The 21,050-nt window shown below is 31.4% G+C and overlaps 1 protein-coding gene across 2 annotated transcripts in view; it reads left to right on the forward strand.

Annotated features, from left to right (window-relative positions):
* The first annotated feature begins 3,909 nt into the window (after nt 1-3,909).
* LOC111621019 (elongator complex protein 4-like) overlaps nt 3,910-21,050 on the forward strand; it is a 32,425-nt gene continuing 15,284 nt past the window's right edge. For both annotated transcript variants that reach the window (XM_023363059.1, XM_023363058.1), the window contains exons 1-9: nt 3,910-4,036; nt 4,149-4,349; nt 8,332-8,367; nt 8,477-8,598; nt 10,613-10,723; nt 11,933-12,328; nt 12,401-12,509; nt 17,212-17,318; nt 19,982-20,120. In XM_023363059.1, the coding sequence (XP_023218827.1) occupies nt 4,217-4,349; nt 8,332-8,367; nt 8,477-8,598; nt 10,613-10,723; nt 11,933-12,328; nt 12,401-12,509; nt 17,212-17,318; nt 19,982-20,098 (1,131 nt within the window). In that variant the 5' untranslated portion in view covers nt 3,910-4,036; nt 4,149-4,216 and the 3' untranslated portion in view covers nt 20,099-20,120. The remainder of the gene's footprint in view (nt 4,037-4,148; nt 4,350-8,331; nt 8,368-8,476; nt 8,599-10,612; nt 10,724-11,932; nt 12,329-12,400; nt 12,510-17,211; nt 17,319-19,981; nt 20,121-21,050) is intronic.

Raw genomic sequence — 21,050 nt, forward strand, 5'->3', positions numbered from 1 at the left:
TAATAATAAATTAATAAAGGTGACAATATTTTTTGCATCTGGGCAACCAACTACATAGGCTAATATTTCAACAGTTTTGCAAAGGATTTCTTCTATATTCATAATTTTCCTTATAATTTGGCTGTGATAACTTCCCAGTAATACTTCCTGATTATGCTTGGAAAAAAATGAGAGTTCTGGAAAAGAATTCTCAAGGATTTTACTTCATAAGTAGTAGGAATGTAACAGACACTTGGTACATGTGCTTGGTCGAGTGGCCAGTGCTGCAAAGCTATTATTCGTGGGATTATGACTGAACACCCCTAAGGCAGAAGCCCCCTAGCAGCGGAAACAGTAGTCATTGTGAGAGTACGAGTACGAGAAGAACCACAGGTTCAGACACTTTGTTATTTGGTCACTTGTTGCTAGGATGTTGGCAAGTGCAAAGCAAGAAGAACGAACGCAAGCCCCAAAATAGATTTGAACCTTGGGTACGGACTCTTGGGTGTTGACCACATTAAACTTGTGCTTGGCTAAGATTCCCATTAGCCGTAACAAGGAGGATTTTTATCATATTTATTAAGATTTGATCTTAGTGTAAGAAATTTAAACTATCAATTTCATAGATTTGGGGAGAGAAAGAAATGTAGGCCAAAGTTTTTAAAAATTGTTTTAGGATTAGGAACCCATTAAAAACAATGAAAAGAATACTTATAAAGCAACATATACAAAATAGAGCTTAAATAAATGGTTTAAAATCTTATAGGTAATCTAATTACACTGTAGAAACTCTCTTCTATTTTTTTTGTTATATGTTAATAGAATAATACAGATTACCAGCAGTAAGAAAGTTAGAATCATTAATGTTAAATATTCTACATATGTTAATGATTGATTTTCTAATGTTTGATAATTATTCAGCACTGCTAATTCTCTTAAATTTTAAGCTAGGTAATGTGTTAATAATATTGCAAATAATAATACTAAAGTAAAAAAGTAGGATAAAGAAGTTAATATACTTTCTGGATTATACATACATACATACCATTTGTGCTTGTCATGAGTGTGGAATAAATGTATTCCACACTCATGACAAGCAAGGATTGTTTGGTTTATTTAGTTAAGGGCTAAAAGTGATATATCATTCCTTTGGTTATGGTAATGTGACACGTGCAATCTGCCAAGGGAGATGTTTCCGGGAGGTCTTTTATGGGGAACTGGTCCCTATTTAAGTGTTATAAATGTGAAGAAAATCCAGAAAACTCCAAGTGGCCAGCCTGTTGACAAGGCACGATCCCTTGACCAACTACCTGTTCAGTGAATTTATCCACTCAGCCACTGGTGGGTGATGAGCAAGGAACAATAGAATATCAACTAGCAAATTTTATCTAATAACAAAGTATAAATAAATAATGCTACAAAATTGTTTTATGAAATTATTTTTTCATCATGTTTTGACAAGCAAGATGTATTGACTATAACACTGAAAATGACAAACATGAGAGATCTAGGAAGAGAATAAAGCAGAAAAAATTGGGTTATTACAGTACATGTCATTAGAAAATAACACTTCAAATAAATTTTATGGCAGAATTAATATGTAATGCTTTAGCATGTGTATAGAATAATTGATATAAAACTGCCAAAGCATGTTCTGTTTAGTTTCATATTAATGTAATGAAGAGGAGGAAGACCTATATGAAAACAAATGAGGGACATTAATACAAAATTAGATATGAAAACAGTTAGTTGGTTTGGTTAATTATTGTTTAGTGTGGAGACATTTAAGAGGTGAGAAAATTCATATAATGAGATATTATGTCAAAAATATCTTGCTTGAAATTATAAACAGTGTGATCATAAAATCACTTCACAGTAGGTGAGGAAAGGGGAGAAGCTTCCAGGAACAAAGTAATGAAGTCACAGGCTACTGGGCATGAGTGACTTTATGATTACACTATGTCAAATTCAAACACAGTAAATCAAGATGCAGGTCCTATTCAATATTATTTGGTAAACCAAAGCATTCTGTAATTAAAAAAAAAGGCTCTAACAAAGATCTTCTTGTAGCCAGGCTTTTATGACTTAGGCAAACAGTTAGACATTTGAATTTTTTCTGTTTTAATTCCTGCAAGATGTTAGAAATATTGATTTTTAGAAAAGAAATCAAGATCATGGGCCAGATATGAAGCTTTAATATTCTGCCAGTTTGCGACTCCTGCACTATATAATAAATGCATTTAACCACATAGTGTAATCAAATACCAAACAAATAGCCAGAATCTTTACGAGGCTATAAGGCTTGAAAAATAATTTAATGGTTATTATATTTAACAAAAGATGGTGGCCTGATGACCTGCCTCCTACCAAGTTGCTTAGTAATCATTTAGTCTTGAAATTATATTTGAAATTGCATTTATATTCCATGAGTTATAAAATGAGCTTATGATTTCTTTTTATATTTACTCAAATTTGATAATTAAGATAGAGTAACAAAAATGTGAGATAATCTTCCAGTTATTAAATTTCCTGTTAAGTCTTTTTTTCTTTGTTTCAATTATTATAAATATATAAAATTTGAAAATGAGCTGATATGTTTTAGTGTTAAAAGAATCANTGAAGGTAGGGATGGATTTTATAAAAAAAAAATTGTAAATGCTAATACAGTAGACCCCCTATAAAACGGGTTCATATATCATAGTTCGGATTCCTATATAATGGCGAAAAAATTGCGACAGTAATCGTATAATCACGCTAAAAGGAATCGTATAATTCAGTAAAACGTCATCGCCGACTCGTGGCGCGAGAGGATTGGTCGAATCTAGACCAATAGCAGATATTGTACAAACCGTTGAGTTTAAACGAGCAGCGGACCTACTAAAAACCATTTAGTATTTAACGTCTATAAAAATTATATTTATAGTAATGATGTCTCCAAAGTTCAGCGAATTTTTCGCAAAAAAATAATTTATCAGGAAGCACGCGAGCGCCATTCGATGACAATTTCCACGACGAAAACAAGCTTAAGCAATAGCGTCGTCGAACGGTGCACATTCGGTAAGTAATCCTACAATTTTTTGTTTATAGCATAGTTTATGTGTGGCCGGATGGCCGAGCGGTCAAGGTGGCAACCCACCGCTCTGGGGGACCCGGGCTCGAATCCGAACGGGTCGAAAAAATCCCCAGGAATCTTTCGGGGGGTGGTCCGTCCGTATATGTCGGACCTCGTCCCTCAACACCCGGCCGCCTCATTGTGGGCCTAGCCTAACCCATAATGGGCTTGTTAAAAAGAGACCCTCTTAATGCCCACAGGCGGAAAGAGTTAAAAAAAAAGTTTCTGTTTCTGTTATGAACTTGGTCAAACCCACGAAGGCACGATGAAAGGCCCTCGGTGCAGCGCGGAAGAAGTCATAAATGAAAAAAAAAAAAATTAAATATACTATTAGCAAACCGAATAAACATCAGTAATGGTGTTGACTTAGTAATATGGCCGCGTAAATTGAGTAACATTTTGTTTGAGATAAGTTTATTTATTGTTCATATATTGCATAACAATTTCTTTCGTTCATTATTTATAAGCAATGTCAAATAATTAAGATCGAGGATAAAAAAAGTGTTAACTTATTAACTTAATTAAGTAAATAAATTAAATGGTAATCTCCAGTGTACTTATGAGTTTTTTAAGGACGTTTAGAGGGTTTTTCCATTAGGGGAATGACCAGAGCAAGGCATCAACCTATCGCTCTGGGGTACACGGAATCGAATCCGGGCGAGCAAATCAGGAGTTTTTCATGAGCGATCTATTCGCATATGCCAGACCCCGTCCCTTAATATCTGGTCGACCCATTGTGGGCCTAGCCGAACCAATAATAGGCTTGCTCAAAAGATTCTCTAATGTCTTAGAGGAGCTTTTAAACAATTACCGTGATGATTCATTCCTATTTCTAAATGTCCTCTTAGTGCCGACATGTGAAAAAGAGGAAAAAAGTCTAGGAATCTAAAACACATTTTATATATTTTACGTTTCCGAATTAACATAAATAAAAATAATGCGCAAGTAAATATTTATATAATATAATATATCTTTTTCATTTTTATATAATTTTTATAATATATTATGTAATATTTTTAACTTTCACGAATGGCAACACTGATATTATTGTTGATAGGAACCGCATGCTGGGAATAAACACGGCGGATTTTGAAGCGTTGGATATTTTAGGTGATAATTTTGAAAATGGCCAACCGAGGAATTTCCAGTTTTCAGAAAAAAGTCAACCAAATAAAAGAAATTCCGGGGACCAAATTATCGTTGCAAAATATGCAACTTATTGTTTCGACAGGCGTTCCCACGTTAGATTACTTTCTCGGTAAATTTATCTAGAAATCTTATTTGTTTGGTTGGAGTTAAGGAAAGAATGTCTACTGCTTTTTTAATTGGTGGTGGTGGTAGTTCCGGGGCGATTCGGGATGGGAAAAGGCACATTATTCCACTTTGAAGTTTTGTCCACTGAGAAAGGGTTGGGACCCACCATTGGCCAAGCGATTCAGTTCCATGAACACTGGGAGTTCGGTCTAGTGTTGTCATCTTTTCAAAATCGCTGACCCGGACGGCAGGTGAGGTTTGTTCGAACAGAAGTGCCTGACGCATGCGTAATGTCATTTTGCAATGCGAAGAATAATGTGCAGTGCATGCCAGTTCTAAATCAGTTACAGTTAGGGACTAGGGAGACTAAATTAAGAAAAAACAACTACAGATGACTTAGCTCTATTGGATGTTGGAGACGTGTATGAATATGAATTGTACAAGCAAAAAAAAAAAAAAGGTTGACAGACAGTGAGTCAATTCCTGGACTGTCCGGGTGAAAACCGGACGGGTGGTAACACTAGTTCGGTCGTGGGTTTGTGCTTCGCCAGAATGGGCTAGCCTTGTTGGGCTTTCTCCACTTTTGTAATGTCTAAATAGGGGCCAGTTACCCTTAAAAAGACCTCCCGGAAGGCAGATTGCCCGTGTTGTGATGCCATAACTTAATAAAACAAAACGAGAAAGAAGTGAGGTGAGTGTTTCCGTGTTTTGTCTACCCCATTGATTCCCAAAGTTTTTGAGCCACCGCCTTCTTGGTTTCGTAAAGTGATACCCAATGTCCACAACCATACCCCAATGCCCCCTATTCCATTTTTACCTAGTGAGAAAGGCTTGGAAATATTCTTAGAAAAACTCTTCAGTGAAACTCACACTTTGTCCTTACTTTATATTGTTTTCCACATCTAGAAACCATTAAATGCAATGTTTCTTCTTACCTATTTTAAGAGGAAAGGGAACTGTTGTCAGTGACCCAACCTTTGCCCTATGGTCACTGTTCGATATCTTGGCTCCAGTGCTTGCTTTTTTTCACTACCCTAGATTTACTCACTACCCAAGGGGTATTAGTGCCCACTTTGGGAACTACTGGTCTAACCCACTTGACCATTCGTTGAGTACTTGGTATTACATAGTTGATTTATAGTTTTAATATATTAAAATTGTGTGGGGGAGCATGCCCCACCTGTGCACTGTGGTGTTAGCAACAGTGAACACTGAAGCACGTGATTACATACAGAGTACAGGTCAAACATCCCAAAGCTTCGATGCTCACTTTTGAATAGGGAGTGTGGAGAATAGGCAATAGTACTGGTTCATATAAAAGTGCCCTTCCCCACTCCAAATCGTCCTGACCACCACCACTTGTCACATTTTACATACTTACCCCCTAAGTAATAAAAAAAAAACAGGACACCCTTTCCTTAACTTGTACTATATATAATTTTATTATTGTATCTCATGTTTCGTAATGTATGCAATAAATTAATTATGTAATTCACATTTTAAGCAAAGTTTTATATTTTAATGCAGACCCTTAGAGCAAGGATGGGCAACCCGTGGCCTACATTCATATTTTATGCGACACGAGCCGCAGAAATATGAATAAATACAGTAGACCCCCCTATAATATGGTAGATACTTTTCATTATATATGAATTCGTGTTTTATGATCACTTAAATACATCAGCCAATCACAGCATGGCACGTATCAGTTTAGGGACTATGGCTGTTTGAAAGGTTTTCTTCCATAAAATTAATCGATTCTAGACTAATTTGGCTCAACATTTTCAAAACATGTATAATTTTTTGGGAATAAGCCACATAAACTATGCTATAAACAAAAAATTGTAGGATTACTTACTGAGTGTGCACCGTTTGACGACGCTATTGCTTAAGCTTGTTTTCGTCGTGGAGATTGTCATTGAATGGCGCTCGCGTGTTTCCTGATAAATTATTTTTTTTGCGAAAAATTCACTGAACTTTGGAGACATCATTAATATAAATATAATTTTTATGGACATTAAATAATAAATGGTTTTTAGTAGGTCCGCTGCTTGTTTAAACTCAATGGTTTGTACAATATCTGCTATTGGTCTAGATTCGACCAATCCTCTCGCACCACGAGTCAGCAATGACATTTTACCATATTATATGAGTTTCTTTTAGCGTGTTTATATGAATATGATCGCAATTTTTTCGCCGTTATATACGAATCTGTATTATATGAACCCATTTTATAGGGGGTGTCTATTGTATATCAATTTCCCAGCTTAAGGAAGAATGCAACAAAAATTCAAACATTATTTCTACAACTTATGTATGTGAATAGTTTTTTCACAATGAATTTAGTAAAAATGAAAACAAGAAACTGGCTAACAGACACATCAAAACTAATTTAAAACTAGCAGTGACTAATATTTAACCAAATATTTCCAATATATTATGTTTACATCATTTCCAGAAGCTAAATTAAGTATACATATGCTGATTTATAATTATATATGAATAAATAATTGTGATTTACCAGCATTTTTTTTCTCTTTTCTCTTGTATGTGGTCTGCGTCAGTTCAAAAGTTTTAAAATGCGGTCCTTACATAGAAAAAGGTTGCCTATCCCTGTTTTAGAGAATGAGGTAAGATGTGAATCTGGGGTCTAAGAAATGTCAAATGGTCCTGCTGGCTTAGTTAGGTTTGATAGAATATAGCAATGCAAGGGTGATTCCACATGGGAGGACTTTCTATGGGCCTATTTGGAAATGCTTATCGATTGGTTGATTGGTAGCACTGTAAGACATCAGTAGTTGGTTGGTCACTCTCTAACCCACTCAAAAGATCAATAAGTATGGTATCAACTGGTAAATCCCTGGAAACTTTATAGGTAATGATTTTGGATAATACCTGGTCTCAGCATTTGAAATGGTAAGCATTTCCAAACAGATCCGAGTGTTAGACAGATGAGGAAAAGTCAGAAAACTGCATATGGCAGCCCATTGGTCAAAAACAAACCCATGATCAGAACTGTAGTTTTATCCATTTGGCCATAGTGGACAGTGGTCCTGCTGGCAGTCTCTTCTGTCTGACTTATTCTAGTCTATTTACGAAATCTCACAGCTTAATAATTCAAGATATCTATAACAGTTTTACATCAAAAGTAATAAGCATAAATAAATTCCATATTTCAGATTTGTATGAAAGTCACTTATTTTTCTCATATCAGTGTTTATTAGTATAATATACTTAAAATCTAAAGTATCAAAAAATTTAAAATAGAGGAGGGTCACATTTTATTGGATTGGGTTAACAACAGCCCATTGTTCATAAAATTGTTTGAACTGTTTTGTAATTGAGGTAAAATTTTAATACATTTAAATGAGATTAGTTCTTTCAATATGAGAATTGGTCCCTATGATTTTGCAGTTTTTATAAAGAGTTATGGTTATTTTATAATTATTTTACATAAATAATTATAAATTAAAAAATTATAGAAATTTGATTTATCTTGATCTTGTGGCATCAACATTGGAGTCTCTGGTTCCCATATTGATGCTTTTTTGATAGCATTCATAATGGAGAGGCCTTAATGAGCCTGATTGAGGATTTTGATAATCAGACTCCTTGCTCTTCTTGGTTAAGAATTTCAACAAGGATATTTGCTGAGCCTTTATCTTTTTCTTTTCCAAAATGCTTCTTATGTTTAATAAAATTAATTGCCAGGACAGTAAGTATAAAAATTTTTTGTAATTTTTCCAAGTTTATGTTTCTTATGATTTTGGACCATTTATTATAGTTCTTTGGAAGGAACCTTCCAAAGAACTATAACTAGTATTCAGAACCTTCCAAAGAACTTATGAAACTAGTATTCAGAAAAGATTATGCAGTTTGTTTAATAAGAAATTATTCAAGAGAGTGTGAATCTCACACGAATTTATAAATATTATAATGTTATAAATATTTAAGAATTTACAATAACAAATATCATTTATTTAAAGGTGGTGGACTGACAGTTGGAACCATTCTACTTATAGGTGATTATTGAAATTAAAGTTTTATATTTAATTAAATTATATTTAATTTAAAGTTGATATAATTGTAAACTATAAATTTATAATTCTTTTTTCTTTCTTTGTATTTTAGAAGAAGATAAATATGGAAGATATGCAAAATTACTCATGAAACATTTTTTAGCAGAAGGTGTAACAAACAATCATTCAATTTTATTAGCATCTGGAGATGAATCTCCAAAAAAGATTTTGGAGGTATTGTATAATTATATTCCTCTTTTTATAATTTATTTGAGGGGAGTGTTAGCAAAGCCTCTTCTAAGTAGCATATAGAATTGAGTTTGTTTTCAAATTTGATTGGTCATTTTGATAAAAGTTTGCCATTTTACATTAAATGTGATGAATCCAAAAATGTGATAAAAAATGGGGGTTCATGACTTTGTTTTTGAGTGTAGTCAAAGTGACTGTTTGTGCTCACTGATGCTGTTGTGCATGTCTAATGGAAAATTGTTGCCCTAAACAAACAAAGCACAAGAACAAAGCAATTGATGCCAAGCAAATGTAAGGATCTCCTTTCCACAACAGCAAGGGCAGGGATCATCTCTCTGTCAGGCCAGTGCAAGGATTGCCTATCCATGACTGTCAGAGGTTAAAGTGACAATGTCCATGGTTGCTAGCACAAGTGCATGGAATTTGTTTCCTTTTTTATTCCAGTAGTTATTCCACTGCCATGGTAGCAGCAAGTGATTGCTGTAGATGGCCTCCAAAAATACCTCTGATCAAAAGTATTGGGAACGGTTCAATAAAACATAAGATTTAATTTATTCATCAAAATAATTTCCTCTCACAGCAATGCACTTATGCTACCATTTTTTCCAATTCTGGAAATATGCTTTAAAGTTGTTTTTGTGAAACTCCTTTAGGATTTTCAACAAATTTGGTTTTATGGTATCAGTTGACTCAAAATGGTGACCACAAAATGGAAATTTTAGTTGAGGTAACAAGAAAAAGTCACATAGCACCATATTGGTTGAATATGGAGTTTGTGGAACCATAATTTGTTGAATTTCTGGCCAAAAATTCATGAACAAGAGCATTGTGAGAAGGTGCATTATTGTGATTTAAAATCCACGAGTTTTCTCGTTACGGATTGGGTTATTTTCTATGAATTGCTTCATGCAAATGAAACAAAATGCTCAAATAATATTCTTTGTTGACAGTTTGGCCAGTTAGAAGGAATTCATGATTCACAACACCATGTCAATCGAAGAAAACAGTCAATATGACCTTGATTTTTGACTCAAGTCAGAACTTTGACATGATCTTTTCAATCTTGCTTCACCTTTTGAGTCCTGTTTCAGTTTCAAAAGCATAGATCTATGTTTTATCACCCATAATGATGCATTTTAAGAATGATTTGTCTAGAGAAAGCATTTCCTCACCACTTGAACACATTGTGTTTGGAAAAAAGTCAACATTTTCAGAATTACTTGAGAAGTGACACACTGCAAGCCGAAATGATCTTTTAAAATTGCTTGATAAGATCCAAATGATACTGGAACATATTCAATAATGCCCCTAATTGTTAAATTAAGACAATTGAACACCAAATCTCTGACTTGAGTGATGTGTCATTCATCAGTCAAAGTGGATGGTCTACCAGTGTGTTGAAACATCTTGTAAGTCTTGTTTTTGATAGATTGTTGTCACCAAAGGCTTTTGCAACATTTCCAATATTTTTGTAGCAGTAATTCTATTGCAAAAACCAAAATTTAATGCATGTTCTTTGCTCATTTACACTTGACATTTTGAAAAATTGGCAGTGCAAAAATTCTTTATGCACAAAACAAGTGTTTATTTGCAAACAAAAGCAGACGATGCCATACAGATTTCTGTTAGATGTTGATGAAATTTGTACCAAACAACGACAGTGCTCTCTTGCATGTGCACAGTTTAAATGAACCATTCCCAGTACTTTTTAATCACAGTAATATTATTGACTTGCTAGTGCTTCAACTCAATTCTTAGTTTGTGTTTAAACAGAAAAAAAACTGTGCCTAGTAAAATATAATTTTCTGTGAATTAGATAAAATTTTAATTAACTGAAGTTTATTTTCATATACAGTCAATTTAAGTTTTGTTTGCAAGAATGCCATTTTGTTATGGAAATGCTGGTTTGTTAGTTTAGATGACTTACAGTAAATTTCTGAGCATATGTTTTTGTTGTATTACTTTTAATGACTTGATGTATAATAAGAAATATTTTTAGGACCTTCCTTCTCTTATTACTCAGAAGAAAGACAGTAATGCATCAGAATCAGTGTATGAAAATGAGATGAAAATTGCTTGGCGATATCAGAATTTACCCCAGTTTGGAAAGGTAATTTTTATAAAATCACTAACTTCTAAACAATAATTCTTGAATTATATAAAATTATCTTCAGACTAGAGATTAAATAAAAATATACAAATTTATTAAAATCAAAATTAACCATGAATAATTCATTACACACATTGGTTATTAAGTTTTCATACTTCTTCAAAAATATAATAATCTGATTAATAAGAATATATTAATAATTAGAATTTTTATTGAAAAAGAAATATGAAAAATATTCATTAGAAAATTAAAATTCTAACATTTTTAGATTTATAATGAAGCTAAATACAGTTGAACTTCCAATAATGGCCACCTGCCAACAACAGTCCCTTCTAAACAACAGCCATTTTATATATTTCTGTCAGTGGTTCTCATTCAGAGGTTTGACTGTACATTTAATTTAACCTTTTGTCAGATGCAATCTGTATTTTAAAACAAGCAGGTGAAACCTGTCCAGGGGACAGACAGTTTTTGCTTCGAGATTAAATATTTACTCTAATTTTTCTTCATTATTATACATTATAATTATTTATTTGAAAAGATAGTACTGTATATACACAAAAACAATACATATAATAAGGAAAATAGGGGAAAAATATATAACATATCACTACTTTGAGCACTATTTTAGTCTTTGGAACCACATTTCAATTCATTTTTATGATTACTTTCTAAAATTTTTTTGTGCTTAGATTGCTTTTATTTTCATCATGTATAGTAGTATTGGCATTTTGCTTCTACTCTTCTGAATGATCTTGAAGAATTCAAGGCATATTTTGTAGTAAGATGAACATATAAAAATATTCTACTTGCAATTGAAAGAGTAAAATTTGCATAGATCAGTAGTAAAAATGAACCAATCTTTTCCTTAGTAAAAAATACAAAAACATAACATAATAGTTGTAACATATAATTTATCAATTATCTATAATACAAAATAAATGTTTGCTTTTATTCAAAAATAAATACAGTGGAACCTTGCTTAATGAGTAATTTGCATAACAACAATTTGTTATGCAAATTATAACAAATTATAATATAAACAAATTAAAATATACAACACATACACTATATAACTTATAAATATAATTGTAAGATTTCATTAGGTAGAAACTCGTGATTAAAATTATCTAAGAGAAATTTAAATTACTTGAAATTGTTTTTAATTTATAATTTTTAAAATTATTTTTTCATTAAAATTTATTTTAGTCTTCTACTGGTCATCAGTTCTGTAATCAGTACAACATCAATACAAAAATGAATCATGAAGTAATATCAAAGTGTTCTCCGACAACAATAGATATCTCTTCTGAAAATGAATCGCCACCTGAAGATAATTCTCAGTTTTTAACAGCTTCCTGTTTCAAAATAGCAAATCGCCTTCAAACAATGATAAAAGATGGATTATTTAGTACATCTCAGTCGTGTTCACAAAGAAACATATTAAGGATAGCAATACATTCATTAGGATCACCATATTGGAAAGAAGAGTACTCGAAAGAAAGATGGGAAACTGATATACTTAGATTTCTCTATTTATTAAAAAGTATGATGAGATCGGCATTTTCAGTCGCTGTTATCAGTGTTCCAGTTAATTTACTTCAAGTAGGTATTTTCCTTTTATTTAAAAAATGTATTGAATTTATTTCAGATTAATTTGGTTTAAAATTTTATTAGAACCATGTTTTGTTGGAAAGGATGCGACTTATATGCGATACTGTGATAAGGTTAGAGGGATTTGATTCCGCAGAAGGTGAAATTCATCCTGCTTTTAAAGATTATAAGGGTAATTATTGCATTTGATACTTTTTACATGTACTAAAGTATTTAAATATAAAATTTTATACATAAATACATAAATATTTCTTCTATTGAATTCTTCATGATATTGTTCTTATGGTAATTTTAAGTAATCCAAAAGCTGTTATTCTTACATCAATGTTTTCTACATTAAAGTCCATAGCACTGGTTAGTCTTTCTTCATTAAAGCATATTAAATTGGTCCAATAGATTTTGATGTAATTTTATAAGGTTAACATTATTGACATATTTAATACATTTTTAAAAGATTCAAATGTTTTATTGAAGGAAAAGAAATCAAGTAAATTGAAGAACTTATTCATAGAAAAAATTTCACATATGATAAAGAAAAGATAAAATAGTTGATAAGAATTCAGAAAATATAGTAAAACCTGCTGAAAATGGAAACTTGTCATACCAGAAAAAGTATTCAGTACCATGTGATTCTGGTTTACATAAGTTTTACTGTACACAGAAAGTAAAGATTGTGTAAACAAAGGTTTAGAAATTCTTATCAAGAGAAAAGTAAATTTTTATTAAAAGATTATTGAAAGATGGGGAAAGTTTGGGAGACATAAGGAATAAAAATAGGATACAGAAGGTACCCCTCCCCATGCCTGGACAGCCATGGTTGCAGATCATTTATTACATGTAAAATTTTGACTAATAAGAATAATAATTAAACATTTTTTGATAATTATTAATCTTTTAGACAAACAATATAGATATAAAAATAAACACTGTATATAAATTCTTAAATAATAATAAATTAATAAAGGTGACAATATTTTTTGCATCTGGGCAACCAACTACATAGGCTAATATTTCAACAGTTTTGCAAAGGATTTCTTCTATATTCATAATTTTCCTTATAATTTGGCTGTGATAACTTCCCAGTAATACTTCCTGATTATGCTTGGAAAAAAATGAGAGTTCTGGAAAAGAATTCTCAAGGATTTTACTTCATAAGTAGTAGGAATGTAACAGACACTTGGTACATGTGCTTGGTCGAGTGGCCAGTGCTGCAAAGCTATTATTCGTGGGATTATGACTGAACACCCCTAAGGCAGAAGCCCCCTAGCAGCGGAAACAGTAGTCATTGTGAGAGTACGAGTACGAGAAGAACCACAGGTTCAGACACTTTGTTATTTGGTCACTTGTTGCTAGGATGTTGGCAAGTGCAAAGCAAGAAGAACGAACGCAAGCCCCAAAATAGATTTGAACCTTGGGTACGGACTCTTGGGTGTTGACCACATTAAACTTGTGCTTGGCTAAGATTCCCATTAGCCGTAACAAGGAGGATTTTTATCATATTTATTAAGATTTGATCTTAGTGTAAGAAATTTAAACTATCAATTTCATAGATTTGGGGAGAGAAAGAAATGTAGGCCAAAGTTTTTAAAAATTGTTTTAGGATTAGGAACCCATTAAAAACAATGAAAAGAATACTTATAAAGCAACATATACAAAATAGAGCTTAAATAAATGGTTTAAAATCTTATAGGTAATCTAATTACACTGTAGAAACTCTCTTCTATTTTTTTTGTTATATGTTAATAGAATAATACAGATTACCAGCAGTAAGAAAGTTAGAATCATTAATGTTAAATATTCTACATATGTTAATGATTGATTTTCTAATGTTTGATAATTATTCAGCACTGCTAATTCTCTTAAATTTTAAGCTAGGTAATGTGTTAATAATATTGCAAATAATAATACTAAAGTAAAAAAGTAGGATAAAGAAGTTAATATACTTTCTGGATTATACATACATACATACCATTTGTGCTTGTCATGAGTGTGGAATAAATGTATTCCACACTCATGACAAGCAAGGATTGTTTGGTTTATTTAGTTAAGGGCTAAAAGTGATATATCATTCCTTTGGTTATGGTAATGTGACACGTGCAATCTGCCAAGGGAGATGTTTCCGGGAGGTCTTTTATGGGGAACTGGTCCCTATTTAAGTGTTATAAATGTGAAGAAAATCCAGAAAACTCCAAGTGGCCAGCCTGTTGACAAGGCACGATCCCTTGACCAACTACCTGTTCAGTGAATTTATCCACTCAGCCACTGGTGGGTGATGAGCAAGGAACAATAGAATATCAACTAGCAAATTTTATCTAATAACAAAGTATAAATAAATAATGCTACAAAATTGTTTTATGAAATTATTTTTTCATCATGTTTTGACAAGCAAGATGTATTGACTATAACACTGAAAATGACAAACATGAGAGATCTAGGAAGAGAATAAAGCAGAAAAAATTGGGTTATTACAGTACATGTCATTAGAAAATAACACTTCAAATAAATTTTATGGCAGAATTAATATGTAATGCTTTAGCATGTGTATAGAATAATTGATATAAAACTGCCAAAGCATGTTCTGTTTAGTTTCATATTAATGTAATGAAGAGGAGGAAGACCTATATGAAAACAAATGAGGGACATTAATACAAAATTAGATATGAAAACAGTTAGTTGGTTTGGTTAATTATTGTTTAGTGTGGAGACATTTAAGAGGTGAGAAAATTCATATAATGAGATATTATGTCAAAAATATCTTGCTTGAAATTATAAACAGTGTGATCATAAAATCACTTCACAGTAGGTGAGGAAAGGGGAGAAGCTTCCAGGAACAAAGTAATGAAGTCACAGGCTACTGGGCATGAGTGACTTTATGATTACACTATGTCAAATTCAAACACAGTAAATCAAGATGCAGGTCCTATTCAATATTATTTGGTAAACCAAAGCATTCTGTAATTAAAAAAAAAGGCTCTAACAAAGATCTTCTTGTAGCCAGGCTTTTATGACTTAGGCAAACAGTTAGACATTTGAATTTTTTCTGTTTTAATTCCTGCAAGATGTTAGAAATATTGATTTTTAGAAAAGAAATCAAGATCATGGGCCAGATATGAAGCTTTAATATTCTGCCAGTTTGCGACTCCTGCACTATATAATAAATGCATTTAACCACATAGTGTAATCAAATACCAAACAAATAGCCAGAATCTTTACGAGGCTATAAGGCTTGAAAAATAATTTAATGGTTATTATATTTAACAAAAGATGGTGGCCTGATGACCTGCCTCCTACCAAGTTGCTTAGTAATCATTTAGTCTTGAAATTATATTTGAAATTGCATTTATATTCCATGAGTTATAAAATGAGCTTATGATTTCTTTTTATATTTACTCAAATTTGATAATTAAGATAGAGTAACAAAAATGTGAGATAATCTTCCAGTTATTAAATTTCCTGTTAAGTCTTTTTTTCTTTGTTTCAATTATTATAAATATATAAAATTTGAAAATGAGCTGATATGTTTTAGTGTTAAAAGAATCAATGCAAAATAGTTTATATATTTTTAACTTAATTATAATTTTGAAAAATGTTTCTTTAAATCTTTAAATTTTCAAATGATTATTGTTTTAAACTCTCCATAAATTATATATAATTTTTTATTAATAATTTTTACTGAAATATGATAAAATTTAGTATTTATGAGGTTTACTATTTCAAAATAAATCTCATAAAGTTTCAATATTGATAACCAGATGGACGAGTGGTTAAGGTGTCGGTCTACTACTATCATGTGGGATCAAATCCGAAAGTCGATCAGTTGAAAAATCCTGGGAATTTTTCGGGAGTGGGTCTGTTTTGGATATTTTGGACTCCTTCTCTTACCACCTGGCTTTTCCAGTTGTGGGTCTTGCTGAACTCACAATGGGTACAATTCATTTTTGATTCTTTCTAACCTGTGGGTCTCTTAGTGCACATAGTGTGGAAAGAATCAAAAGTGAAAACATGTTTCAATATTTTACAAAATATCTGGACAGTTATGGCCAATTTGAATTATCAAATTCATATTCTGTCTAATATACACAGGGAGTCTGATATTAAAGGTACAGGTCAAAATTACACTAACATTTATAAATAAAGAAAATATTTAATACATTCCACAAAAACTACATACTTTTGTGACATAATCGCCTTGAACGTTGAGATATTTATCCCAGATGAAATCCGTTTAGACATCCCTTCATGGTATTGTTGCTTGAAGTAGTCCAGAATGGTATCTTCCAATTCTTCCTGATCTGCAAAGCGTTTTCCCACCAAAAATTTCTTTAAAGGTCTGAATAAATGAAAATTCGACAGGGGCTAAATTTGGACTATACAGAGGATGTTGCAGGACTTCCCAGTTCCACTGTCCCAACCACAGTTTGGTTTGATTTGACATGTGGAGTATAGTCCAGATTTAGCCCCCTCAGATTTTCATTTATTCAAACTTTTAAAGAAATTTTTGGTGGGAAAATGCTTTGCAGATCAAGAGGAATTGGAAGACACTGTTCTGGACTATTTCAAGCAACTAGACAGTACTTGAAGGGATGTTCAAACTAGTGTCATGCTGGGGTAAATGTCTCAACATTTAAGGTGATTATGTCGAGAAATAAATAAAAGTATGTAGTTTTTGTAGAATGTATTAAATATTTTTTTTATTTATAAATGTTAGTGTAATTTTGGCCTGTATCTTTAATATCGGACTTCCCTCGTATATTTATTTTATATTATATATGTTTGTGTTGAGCAATTTGTTATAAATCTCTGATACTTGTATTATTTGTTATTGAATACATTTTTTGATATTTTTAATGTATTAATTATAATGTTTAAAATAGGTCTTCTACATGTGGTCAAAGTACATCACTTAAATTTATTAAAACCTCACAAATTAGACACTGATGATTTGGCTTTTTGTTTCCGGAAAAGGAGTTTAATATTTGAGGTAAAATTTATGTATATTATTTTTTACATTTAATAATAATTGAAATATATATGAAAATAATAATATTTAATAAAAATAAAACATAAATCTTTAATTGTGAACACAAGAAAAACTTAAGAATTGATTTGTTTGAACTTCAAACATTGTTTTTTAAAAAACATTTATGCGACAAATGTGATTTATCAGGCCATTCACAGTACAATCATGCACATGTTAATAAAAGGTACTTATTATTCAAATATTTTTGAGTTTAAAAATATTTTTATTGAAAAGAAATGAATGGTATTAATACATTTTTGAAACTTCCATAAGAATTTCCAAAATTAACAATAGAAGATTCTCTAGTAAAAAATCTTTACTTTTAATAGTTTCTTTACAAAGTATTTGTAAATTAATAAATTATTAAAGAGAATGTTTGGTGATTACATATCTATTTTAAAAATATTAAATTCATTGTATGACCAAATGATTGCCTGATTATATTGGGATGTAGGTGTCATCTCTTGATAAATTTAAAAATTATAATTATAATTAATTTAGAAAGCTCTGGAAGAAAAGAATTGGTCTGAAGTGGAACTCAAACCTGAAACTCCTGCTTACCATATAGTTGGCTATTGCTTTACCCTGGCATGACATATATATACAAATATAAACATTTAATGACCCAGTTATTAGTGATTGCCTGATTATATTGAGCTATATTAATGCTACTATTAATAATTAAATATTAAGCAATTGGCCTAGAGGTAGGAATTAGTTCTGGAAGCAAAGATCAGACAGAGGTCTGGGTAGTGTAACTGGCAATGCAACCACATGGTACAAGGTAGGGGCCAAAAGTTTCCAGCTTATGTTTTAGATATTATAGGTATAAAACAATGACATCATTTTTCAACATAGTCTCCTTGCAGTTCAATACATTTATTATATCTTAGAATTAGTGTTTCAATACCTTTGAAAAAAATGGTCTGCAGTTTTGTCTGCAAGATGCTCAAAAACTGTCTCCTGCAACTCTTCATCACTTTTTTGAGTTTCAGTCACTAGGATAATCACTAGGAGCCTGGTCCAGACTGATGGTCAAGCTCCTCGAACCCATACTCCTTCATAGCAGCCTTGGCAATGGCATCCTTGTGTACTGGTGCATTGTCTTGCAAGAGGCAAACATGATGCAAATTAATGCAATAAGTCTAATTAAAATGAATAATTTTCCAAGCAATTTATGAAAATTGTCAAGAAAAATTGTTTTATGAGTACATAAGTACATACAGATGGTGCTATCTGATACTATCATTATTTTATTCCTATCATGTCTAAAATGTTAGGTCCAGAAACTTTTGGCACTTACTATGTAAGCAGGAGTTGTGGGTTCAAGTCCCACTTTATAAGATTCTGGAAGAAAAAAATTGGTCCAATTTAAATTAATAAATTTATTGATAGATGATGCCTAATGCCTACTTCTAGGCCAAATTATTTAATATTTAATTATCAACAGTAGCATTAATATAACTCAATGTAATACAGCAATTGTTTAGCTTTAAACTAATAATCATGTTTTTAGATGTTTATATTTGTGTCATTATACGATTTTGGAATTTCAAGAAATGCCATTTTGCATTTTTAAAATCAATGTCAATCTTATAATTTTAATTACTGTTAACAGAATATAATTTACAGATATATTGAAGATAAAAAAAAAATTAAATATTTATCTGCTTTGGATATGCATTATTATAAGACAAGTGTGTTTATTTTCAGAATTAGTAATTGAAAATTTATACTAGCTAATTAATTTGATGAAAAATTATTTCTTCCCAAAGCACTGCCAAAAATTTTATCAATATATGTATGAAAACAAAATAAAATTTATACAAGTATTAATGCAGCCTTCAAAATCTGATTTGAGTTTCCCAATTGGGTTATTTTCTGCAGTAGTTACTGTCATTTTTTTCCTCTTTTGTGCAATGTGGCTAAGTGCTTTCCCCTTCTGTCAATTTAAACAGGTAGCCATTGAAGGATCAAAGATGGCACTCAAAGATGGCTTGGAGGATAAGATTGTTAGGTACTTTTCAAATGAATTCTTCTACCAAAATTTAAATGCATCCCTTAGTAACCCTCATGATGACTATGCAGCAGTCTTTATTGTAGTACTGTCATGTTGTAATTGTTATTTTGTATGTCCTCTATCCTTTAATTTTCCTTGCAGACTGACCATGCCAGACTGACTAATCATACTTTTGCACTCAGGTAATTTAGAAAATGCAAACCTTACTACCATGATAGGGTGTAACTCGCAAGAGGGGTAAAAATTTGATATTACTAAGTTTTGAAAGCATGATTATTTGTGAGTAAAATTTCTCTTTTGTATTTGATATTCTCCATTTCCATGATGGACATGAAAAAAAGCTTTGATTCCTGCAGAGTGGATGGATAGTCACAAATATCAGGACTTTGTTTCTGAGATGTTCAGATTATATGATTCTGTATACTGTATGCAGAAAAATGTAATAAAATTTGACCCAGATTTCATTGTCTTGTTTGGGGGCTATATTTTATTTTATATTATGCAATCTAAATATCCAATTTTTAGCATTAATTAAAATGTAAAGCTTGTTTTTTTGTGCAATATATATTTTATTCTAGTAAATATTAATTACATTTGTTTATAGAAATTTCATCTTCCTCCTCTGCTTGAAGAGGCAGCAAGTCGCAGCCAAGATACAAACATTAATAAACTTCAACTGGGTTGTAGTAAAAACATCAAAGGAAGAAATATTGAATTCTGATAATGTACAGAATTGAATGTTTGTAAGAAAAATTTTATTATATTTTATAGAATGTTTATTTATTTATCATATGCACATTATGAATAAATTTGTAAATTTATTATCTGTTTTCAGTTATATTAGTCTTAAAAACTACAATAAATATAATTTTATCAAAGTAAACATTAAATAAGATGCAAAATATATTTAATTTTGGTTCACTTTGAATAATTTAAATTCTGAATTATGTTCTCTATAGTGCCTTTGGAAATGTAATAAGTAGCAGTGTAATTAATATAAATTTAAAATAGCGAGGTTGAGGCTGAAGATTTAAACGTAAAAACGTGTACATTGGACATTTAATGCCGCTTTCCTGTAAGCATAGAAGTTTGACAATGGCGTTTGGAATGTCAAGTGTGATTCCACTGACTATCCAAACACTTCTAGGCTTACAGGAAAGCAGCACTAAACATCTGATGTACACATTTTCGTGTTTAAAACTTTGGCCTTAACCTCACTAATAACTTTAATCCTCAAACTTAGGTTTATCATCCCTACTCTAGAATTGTCTAGCACACAAAATAAGGTTATAATACAATACAATTTTGTTTGTTTATATGTTGAGCTCAATTTATTGACACACACTTTTTGCAATTCATGCTAATTAAAGTATTTGCCACAGATAAATTATTTGAAAGATAATTATGCTATGTGGAACATAGACTCTAAACAGGGATGACAAATGTTTTGAATAGAAAAGATTTTTCATTGACTATTTTTTTAATATTCAATGCTTTCATATTTTTAAAACATGAAAAATCTAATGTATTGCTTCTAAACTGTTAATTGTTTATTATATAATACAGGATCACTAACCCCTAGACTACCAATTGATCACACTAAGCCCAATTCTGGAAATTTCTTGACAAACTATCCAAGAGTTTTATCTTTTGGTTGAAAAGGTAGTTTTAAA

The sequence above is a fragment of the Centruroides sculpturatus genome, unplaced genomic scaffold, assembly GCF_000671375.1.
Source record: "Centruroides sculpturatus isolate CEXI.00-Female unplaced genomic scaffold, Cexi_2.0 scaffold245, whole genome shotgun sequence".
Classification (NCBI taxonomy): Eukaryota; Metazoa; Arthropoda; class Arachnida; order Scorpiones; family Buthidae; genus Centruroides; species Centruroides sculpturatus.